Consider the following 10,657-nt stretch of genomic DNA (forward strand, 5'->3'; position numbering starts at 1 on the left):
AAAAAGGGACCCAAAATAATCATTTTTGTTTTCAAACAATAACTTTTGTTTAAGTGTATGAATATCTCTGAAATTAAACCACAAGTGTCCTTACCATGAAGGGATGGTTAGTATTGACTTTAGGGGGTTATGGTTCAAAATGTTTCGGAACTAGCAGCAAAAACGGGGTAAAAACTAGGTATTTCTGGTCAAAGGACAATAGGACAATTTAAAAGCAGTGGAAGGGAGGTAATTCTAAAACATTTAACATACAATGTTGGGTATGTTCGGATTTACTTACTTACACTATTTGTGTATTATGTATAAAGAATTGCCAGGTTTTGGACAAATGGAAATAAAAAGTGGGTAGGTAGTTGTTTTAAATTTTTCCTCAAATTTCAGAAATTCCAAATTTTTTAAAAGTTGAAAGAAAAAATCTTTAATTGTACAATATTGCGCAATAGATTTTGAAGATGTTGACATTTGTTTTGTGTCAGAACCTCATATGATGTCAAAAATTTGATTGAATACAAATTCAGAGCTGTATCAAGCTTGAATGTTGTGTCCATACTTGCCCTAACTGTTCAGGGTACGATTTCTGCTGTTGTATAAATCTTCTCTCTGTTGATCACCTGGTGTTTTTGGGGGGTTTTGTTAGTGCAAATTTGACCTTGCCTGCTTAAAATTATTATATTAGATATTTTTGGCCCTCTTAATCCTAAGCCACTATCATTTTGGTATATTTTCTCTATTTGACAAAGTTAACACTTTTGTTTTGGTTATTCTTATTTGTGCTGGAATTTGCATCCATTAATTTAACTCCAGATTTTAGTCTCTAATTTACCAGAAAAAGTTTTAATTGCAAAATATTAACCAAGGATATAAATAAATATCTGATTTAGCTCTTTCTACTGGTAACCAGTTGATTAAAATCCGAACAGAAATGACTACAAAATAATTTTGAAAAAAAGTACATATATCAAGTAAAAATGCCAGTAACAAAGGCCTATGCCCATGCACTTCAGTTGTAAATACAAATGGCTGGTTGCAAGAAAATTTGTTAAAGCTAATTTCCTAATGCCTATAGAGGAAAACTTTGGTATTGTTTGTATAAACATTTACCCAAGCTTGGTAATCAAAGATTTACATCTTCATACAATATACTTAGGCACAGTTAAACCTGTATATATTATACTAAAATTGATTGAACATTATCCCAAATACAGTACCATATACAAACAATAACCCAAAGCTTGCTCCACATGCATTAGGAAATATACTTTAACATATCAATGATTTATGCTGTTACACCAATAACATTAGAATAAAAGAGGGACGAAAGATACCAAAGGGACAGTCAAACTCGTAAATCTAAAACAAACTAATCTATTTACAGCTTTTCACTGGTGTTTTTGGAGTCGGACCTTCCACAGCTAAGAAATGGATAGAGAGAGGTTGGACATCCATTAAAGATGCACAAGAGAGTACAGATATATCCAAAGATTGGAGGGTACAGTGGGGTAGGCATGAAGATTCAAAATTTTGAAACAAAAAATTATAAATTAGAACCTACATAGATGCATTAGTTGAAAATTGAAGAAGGCATATTACATTAAAAAAAACAGTTTTTGATATTTTCAATTTAAAAATTCAATTCTTTTTACGGGAGAGGAAACATTTTTTGGCTTAGATGGCATTTCACACAATATGTTTCTCCAACAATAAAGTATTCTATACATATAATTCAAAAATACTTATTTTGTGGTAGAAACAAGGAGTATTTGCTTGATTAATATTGAGACATTATGATCCTCTCCATACTTTCTAGTGACTATCCTCTAACCACACCAACAGTGATTTTATTACTGCACTTATACATTGATGATTTATGGGAGTTGTTCAACAATTTTCTTAAAAAATTACACCTATTGATAAAATATCTCTTTGAGACTTTAAATATGGCAGAATTGGTTAAATCAGAAAATAACCTTTTCATGATTATATGTACTATGAAGTTGATGCCAATGAAACTTTTAATATACAATGAAATGTCCAATTGTTATTATATTTCTTTCAAAATTATGTAAATTCCATAACCTTTGAAGCATTAGAATTAGTTGTTCTTCCTCTTCATATGTAGATTGATTGCACATGATTGAATGTAATGATACTTTTGAAAGGTCTAGCATTTCATGATGACTTGATGAACCAAGTGAAATCCAATGAAGCCTTTCGATTCACAGAAATTATCCAAACAGAGGCAGAGAAAATACTACCTGGAATAGTAGTACAATTGACAGGAGGCTTTAGAAGGTAAATAATTATCCTGTATTGTGAAGTACTTTTAAATTTTTGGTTCAAAATTTGGAGATTTAAACTTTAATCAGATTTTGATTCCCATAAAAATCTTTAAATCCACTTATTAAGCATACCATGACCATGAGCATAGAGAGCTTTGCTCATAACATGCGTCTAGCAAGTTTGTCTGATATTATTTTCAATAATCTCCTCTGATTCTACTGGGCCATATTTATGTAACTTTAACCACAATCATCATAAGGGTATCTATTTGAAAAAAATAGTCATATTGTCCCACCTGCTAACCAACATGACCAACATGGTAAATAATGTTGCTCTAACTATAGAAGAATAAGATAATGAAAAACTGTAAACAGAATGTATTTTCAGAAAAAAAGGATCAATATTAAAAGAGATTTTAATTTACAATTTTTAAGAGTGTACATGATTGTTAAGATGCATTTAGACCAGGCTTTTATGAACCTCTTGTCTGATAAGTGATTATTCTGGAACTGCATATTGAAAAGCCTATAAGCACAACTCCTAAATTTGGTGAAAGATATTGTGATGTAATGGCTAAATGTCAGTGATTCTCTTTGGACAATTTGGCTTTCTCCACCAATAAGAACTGAATTAGGCATGAATCCAACATTTCGCTATTTTGTGCATTTTTCGTTTGATCTTTTTTTGTGATAATTTTCATATCATGCTTCTCGCTTGAGATGGAAAAATTATCACTAGAAACTAAGGAGGCCACGTGGCATTGCTAACGAAATTGACATGAAATTGACAACTTCGTCATAGGTAAAATAGCAATAAATAGATTATCTTTGGTCATCTCAACTCGATTGCTTTTCTCACTTTCGCTGTACCAGCTCAAGGGAGAAAATCAATCTCATTGAGATGACTAACAATAATCTATAAGTATATGAAATAATTTTTTTCAGAGGTAAACATCAGGGCCATGATATAGATATTCTGTTCACCCATCCACAGGGAGAAGAAACGGGATTCTTACCAAAACTGCTAACAAGACTTGAAAAACTAAACCTGGTTTTATGTGGTTCTCACGAATCATCCTCATTTCATGAAAAGGTTTTGTATGAGGATTTTAAATTAACTGCAAGAGGACAATTAGACCATTTTGAAAAATGGTTAGGAATTTGTAAGCTCCCTAAAGATTTGGTCTCTTGTGATGATACTCAAATTCCTTTAACAAATGGACAAGAAAAATGTAATGAAACAAAAGTAGACACAAATAGTTTAGATGACTATGAGCCAAAAGCAAAAAAGCAAAGAAAGTGCCATGGAGAAAATACTCCTTTCACAATAGCTACAAGTGAAAGGGACTGGATAGCTCGTCGTGTAGACTTTATTATGTCCCCTTACAGTCAATATTATTATGCTTTGGTTGGATGGACAGGCAGCAAACAGTTCAATCGGGACCTCAGATTGTATTCTCAAAAGGTATTAAACAGGAAGTTAACAAGCCATGGATTCTATGACTTTACAACAGTAAGTCCTTTATATTCAGAAATTATTGCGATGTAATTCCAAATAAATGTGATATGGTTATAATCACAATATTTTAAACTCGCATTTTGAAATTTTTTATCATGTTTATAGGAATTAAACAAGTTTTTTTCAATATTGCAAACATTAGAAATACATTCTAGTCTAAAATGACAAAATTTCAAAATAAATGCACACAATAGTTTTTGAATTTACTGTATATTGTTACAACATGAACTAAGCTTTTGTATGCACAAAATATATAGCACCTTTGTTTATTTAATTTCTTGTTTATTCTAAATCGATGAAAGCCAAATGGCTCATTATATTTCCTAGTAAGCAGAAGATAAATACGCTCAGATAGATATATTTCTTCAAAGTTATATTTATAACAGTATCTCTTGATAGACTTATAATTGATTTGACCAAGAAAATATGTTTTATATGTACAAGATTAAAGAGATATCCAACATATAATTGAAATCTGTTTAAAAGCAAGATTCTAGTGAGAGAAAATTTTAAAAAAAATATGCAGCATTATATATATACACATATAGACTCGGAGAAAACAAAAATTATAATTATAGTTTACTATTCAAATCAATGATACATATTTTTGAATAAATAGAATAATCAATTTTTAAAGTTTGTTTAAAATGTTAAAAAATGTATACTAGTAATTCAATAAACTACTATCCAGTCAAAGAAGTAATAACATTATATTTTCTTTCAGGGCAAAACTTTACCAGCAAATAGTGAAACAGAGGTTTTTGATAACTTGAATCTTCAGTATCAACATCCCAAAAACAGAAATTGTTGACAAGTCAACGACTGTTTGTACAGATCCAAGATTGTGCCATAAAGACAATGAAATAAGATATTCACAAAAAAAACAGAAATCTTAAAATAAAATCCAGCATATATATATAATCAAATGAATCACAGATTTATGATAATTTTTTGAATATCAAAATGCATTAGGCCGAAATAAATAAAACATGTGTTTCCACTAACCCTACCTACTCTTATTTTTAAGGGCCTACACAAACTCTTTTAAGCCATTTTAGAACAAGCACTGTAAAAGTCAGACAGATTCCATAGTAGTAACCAACTAAATAATGTTTGTGAAATAAAATGATGTGTCTACTTGCACACCAAATTTTTTCCTGCACTTTAGCATGTATTATTTTTTTTGGCCTTACTTTTCTACAGTTGTCATTGCATCATGATAAGGTGGGTGTGTCAGATTGTAGGTCCTATCCCAAGTGTGGTCAGCAGCAGACGGTCATTCATTCAGAGGGTCAGTAGAGTGCTGTCTTGAATATGAAAGAATTAACATTTGGAAGTTCAACAATAATCATCCATTCAATAGTCAATCTTGTTGAAAAAAGAAGCATCTTTTGGTCAGGTTGTTGTCTCTTTGACATAATCCCTATTTCCATTTTTATTTTTTTTTGTCATAAAGTTTTCCATTGATTTATAGTTCTTATTTGTATATTAAATGAAAAATACTGATAAGGTAGAAGATACACACCAAATATGATATGAAAATTATTCTATAAAGTATTGCACAATTAATAACAGGAAATCTTCAATTGCATAGTATTGCACTATAACACAGTATTGCCCATAAGCAAGAAATCTTATATTGCACAGTATTTGCAAAAGCAAGAAATATTCTATAGAAAATAAATAGAAATATTTCAACCCATTTCAAATTTTTAAGATCTTTCACCATATTCATTTTGTGTCAGAAGCCTATATTATGTCAAACATTTGATCACAATCCAAATTCAGACAGTATCAAGCTTGAATATTGTGTCCAAACTTGCACCAACTGTTCAGTGTTCAACTAATATGGTTGAATCAGTCTGCACTCAGCAAAGCATTTTATTATAATTTATAATTTAAAACTTTTAACGATTGAAACCCCCTTCAATTTTTATGATTGATTTTATAGTTGAAACAAATTTTAAATGATTTATGGCGAATTAATGTGTAACTGTGATATAAATTTGATAATGAATTTCATAACCAAAATATTGTCAATTAAATATATTTTAAAAATATTCAACATGCATTTTCAACTAAAACATTTGATTTGTCATATTTTAACATTAGTAAGAAATTTAAGGCTGATAACATTTTATGTATCATGTTTAAATTCCTTTTATAATCTATGTATATATACAAATGATTATGCAGTTGCTACATAATTCTTGCTCATTTGAGTAACTTGTTCTATTGGTGGGGTTTTGATCCTGATATGACACACTAATACTTTGAAAATGTTATATGTTTATCCTTCATAATTCATAAGTATGGTTCAATGGAATAGATGTCAACTGTTTTTCTGATGGATTTATAAGAAATTGACAAGGCAAGAATTTGGACTTATGAAGTTGAATCAGTTTAAAAATGCAATTTTGTATTTTAGTTATTTGTCATGTTATTAGTTATTGTTAGTTTTAGAAATAAAATATATTTATTTAGAATTTTATTATCTTGTTGCTGTATGAAATAATAGAAAGAAAAACCTTTTGCACCAGAATATCTGTGTTAAAAGGGGAATAACCAGTATGAATCCAGAAAATATACAGACGCATCAAAAGCTAGCTATAAACTGTGTTGAAACAAATATAAAAAGACATAGGTACAGACAACAATTAACATCAAAACCTTAATTTCATTTTGAAAGCACGACTGATAGAGATAACATGTGGTCTGATTGGTGCCTTTGTCGACGAGTGGTATAAATAGTTCAACTATTGCATCAGTAGCCTGTTGTGAGTTCAAACTTAGCACATTGCAGGTGTATTCGACTCCAATCTTATAAGACAAAGATTATCAGTTTTCCTATTCAAAGCCAGTCGTTCTCCAAGAGCACACCAACTTCCTCCACAAATAAAATCTGATCACTGCAAATTAGCTAAAACACCAATCAGCTAGCGTATCGAGAGGTATGGAAGATTGAGGGGTTTTTTTAACAGTAAAAGGAAATGTGATCAATTTTGAGAACATGTGATCAACTGTGCTGATTTTAAAATCATAGCCTCTCCATTAGGATAGATAAAATTTGACTTCTGATCCTATACACAGCCTGGCGGCTAGACAGATCTACCTATTCTTAAAAATATTAATGCTATCTAGAGAATCAAAAAAGTGCTTGAAAGGTTGTTTCTAATGAGGTTATTTCAATAGCCATGCTACATAACATATCATTCAACATTAATATGTATCTAGGGAAAAGCTGCTGTTATATTGAATGCAGTCTTGAAACAATAGCATTTAGTGGTATTTGTATCATAAATAAATACCTTGAAGTTAAAGCTCCATATATAACATATTGGACTATATATTTTGATATCTTTTGTCAAACATCTGTTATTTTACAAATCAAATTTCATGAAAATAACAAAAGCATGAGATCCTTGCTGTATTTCTGATATTCATCAGTAGGGCCAGTGATGAAATACTTGAGAGACAACTTTTTGAGCTGAACAGTGCAGGGTCGAATCATTCAAACATTAATTTCATTGTGTTAATGTATTCCTAATTATCAATGTAATTCAATTGTTTAAACTTGAATGTTCCATAAATTTTTTTAAAAGGTGATATTATAATTCAGCAAACATATTTAATATGTTATTCCAGAATAAATTGTTATACGGTCTTGAGACTACTATAAAATAGCAGTATCTCAGTACGATCTAATAAACATGTTGTATTCTGTTGAACAATGAGACATGATCGTAGGATAGAAATAATAAAATTATCAATCGTTTAAATGATGAGACAATTACCAATGGAAATAAACTCATCATAGATAGCAAGATTGGAATTTTATAATTCCACCAGACTCGCGTTTCGTCTACAAAAGACTTATCAGTGACGCAGGAATAAAAGAAATGTTAAAAAAAGCCAAATTAAGAACGAAGTTGAAGAGCACTAAGGACCCAAAATTCCTAAAAGTTTAGCCTAATTCAGTTAAGGTAGTCTATTGCAAAAAGTGATCCAGATTCTCATCATAGACATACATGCATTTCACGCTTTAAAGTAAAGGTGAAAACTTAGATTCGTTTTAATTTGAATTTATTTCTTGAAACAGATCAATTGGGGAAAACTTTCTCTGCACCAGTTTTGTATTGTATCGTCGCTTTTTTATGCCCCACTTGAGAGTGTAAGTGGGGCATTGTGTTTTCTGGTCAGTGGGTCCGTTCGTCCGTCTGTCTCAATTCAAGTTAAAGCTTTTTGTGAAGGTAGTTTTTGATGAAGTTGAAGTCAAATCAAGTTTACCCTTCGTACACATGTTCCCTATTATATGATCTTTTCAATTTTAATGCCAAATTAGAGTTTTGACCTCAATTTCACGGTATAAGCACTGTTAAGAGATTAATATCACTAATATATCCTTTCTAAAATACACTTAAGATTATCATTAGAATATAACATGGTAATATAATAATGAAAATGAACAGTGGTCATACATGTGCACAAACCATGGATATGATTTCAACCGCACAGTGTTTCTGACGCTCGATTTTCAAGGCAAACATGTAGGACGTTTATGGTGACTTGAATAACACAGGAATCACTCAGATTACAATTCTACCTTGACAGGTAAGTTTGTATTTAGCCTATAAAATACTTATTCAGCCTTGAGAATTGAAAGGTCAGTTTATCCCATTCATACAATAGAAGTTTACCTATGAGGGTCAGAATGGGGTTTACAGAATAGAAAATACATGTAAAGGCAACAAAAAAATTAGAGGATAGAGAAAATGAACAACAAAATAAAGAGAAAGAGTAGAGAATAATGTGGTGCAAAAGTATAAAGAATAACTAAGCAAAATAACTGAAAAGGTAACTAATGCAATACTGATAATATAACGGTCAATGTACAGAATTGATAAATAATCTTGTAACAGAAAGACTAAATAGTAGAATCATTTTCATGGGAATTTTACAGAATGAGAGTTATTTTTGTCGAGCCTTCGACTTTAGTCGAAAAAGCGAGACTAAGCGATCCTACATTCCGTCGTCGTCGGCGGCGTCAACAAATATTCACGCTGTGGTTAAAGTTTTTGAAATTTTAATAACTTTCTCAAACTATACTGGATTTCTACCAAACTTTGACAGAAGCTTGTTTATGATCATAAGATAGTATCCAGAAGTAAATTTTGTAAAAAAAAAAATCCATTTTTTCCCTATTTTACTATAAATGGACTTAGTTTTTTCTGCGGAGAAACAAAACATTCACTCTGTGGTTAAAGTTTTTAGAATTTTAATAACTTTCTCCAACTATCCTGGGTTTGTACCAAACTTGGACAGAAGCTTCTTTATGATCATAAGATAGTATCCAGAAGTAAATTTTGTAACAATAAAATTCCATTTTTTCCGTATTTTACTTATAAATTGACTTAGTTTTTTCTGTGGGGAAACATTACATTTACTCTGTGGTTTAAGTTTTTAAAATTTTAATAACTTTCTTTAACTATCCTGGGTTTGTACCAAATTTGTACAGAAGCTTATTTATGATCATAAGATTGTATCCAGAAGTAAAGTTTGTAAAAAGATTACTCCGTTTTTTCTGTAATTTACTTTTAAATGGACTTAGATTTTCTTCCTTCATAAAATAGTAACAAGAGGAATATTTTTATTGATTTTTTTCCTCATTGTTGTTGAGCCTGCGATTTACAGCAAAAATAGGCACTGGGTTCCGCGGAACCCTTACAAGTTTTTAAGGCTATTAAAAGAAAAAGCCCTAAAAATTTAAAGAACACAGATATTAAAAAACCTGAGACTACTATAACACAAAACACATGTGTTATAGTAATCTCAGCATAACAACGACAAAGGGCCTATCAGAAGAAAATAGAAATTTGTCTTTCTGATGGAAGGTACCCTTGGTAACTGATTGTCCACAACACACGTTTCATCAGGTAAACAGACAAAATGTGCCATTTTAAATCGTGCCAATGCCGAATCATTGATTATTGTTTGTAAATGGTACTCTTAGCCTAGTAGTATACCAGCGGTTATACGATCCACAGCAAGTAAAATCACAAACATACTGAAATCCGAGGAAAATTCAACCGTAAAGTCCCTTATCAAATGGCAAAATCAAATGACAATGCACATCAAAGGAATGGACAACAACTGTCATATTCATGACTTGGTACAGGCATTTTTAAGTGTAGACAATTGGTTGTCAAGAAATGCAATACTTTTAAATGGAGTTTTATGCGTTGTTTACTTTGGAGCCATCTTTTCAAGTTTGCTTCATATATTTTTCTTTTGAAGTTTATTTTTTAGTTATTTTGTGGCTTAACTTCAGATAACTATTTACTTTTGGGCTAATTATTTTTTTAGGATTGTAAAGCTCTCAATTCTGATTAAGGACGTTAAACTTTTCTCGTTTTTGAAAATGCATGACATTATTTATCACAGGGACTTTAACATAATCAATCCAAATGTCCGTTTCTTTCTTTTTCATTATAATTATCACTCACCAAAATCTACGACTAACATATAACCGGCGTTTTCGATGGGTTTTTTTTATTGGAGGGGAATTCTATTTTGCTATATGGAGGTGAACTGAAATATCAACTTTTTCTAACATTTGGAATTTAGTTCTAATTTTAGGTTTCTTATATTTTCTTAACACGAACAGTAATCAGACTTTTCTTCATTTTTTCTTTCAGTGCTTTTTGTCCTCTTTTTTCGTTCACTTTTTCTATGTTAGAATAATTTCTTTTCCCCATTTGTTGTTTAACTGGCAAGTATCTCTACCGTCAAGGAAGGAGACATGTAAGTAGATCGAGTGCATTGTTTGCATTTCCGGAAATTACTTTTAAGTGAAAATACT

The 10,657-nt window shown here is 30.7% G+C and overlaps 1 protein-coding gene across 2 annotated transcripts in view; it reads left to right on the forward strand.

Annotated features, from left to right (window-relative positions):
• LOC134714562 (DNA-directed DNA/RNA polymerase mu-like) overlaps nucleotides 1-6,284 on the forward strand; it is a 44,122-nt gene extending 37,838 nt beyond the window's left edge. For both annotated transcript variants that reach the window (XM_063575913.1, XM_063575912.1), the window contains exons 6-9: nucleotides 1,376-1,499; nucleotides 2,160-2,292; nucleotides 3,225-3,792; nucleotides 4,523-6,284. In XM_063575913.1, coding sequence (XP_063431983.1) covers nucleotides 1,376-1,499; nucleotides 2,160-2,292; nucleotides 3,225-3,792; nucleotides 4,523-4,609 — 912 coding nt within the window. In that variant the 3' untranslated portion in view covers nucleotides 4,610-6,284. The remainder of the gene's footprint in view (nucleotides 1-1,375; nucleotides 1,500-2,159; nucleotides 2,293-3,224; nucleotides 3,793-4,522) is intronic.
• The last annotated feature ends 4,373 nt before the right edge of the window (nucleotides 6,285-10,657 follow it).

The sequence above is a fragment of the Mytilus trossulus genome, chromosome 4, assembly GCF_036588685.1.
Source record: "Mytilus trossulus isolate FHL-02 chromosome 4, PNRI_Mtr1.1.1.hap1, whole genome shotgun sequence".
Lineage (NCBI taxonomy): Eukaryota > Metazoa > Mollusca > Bivalvia > Mytilida > Mytilidae > Mytilus > Mytilus trossulus.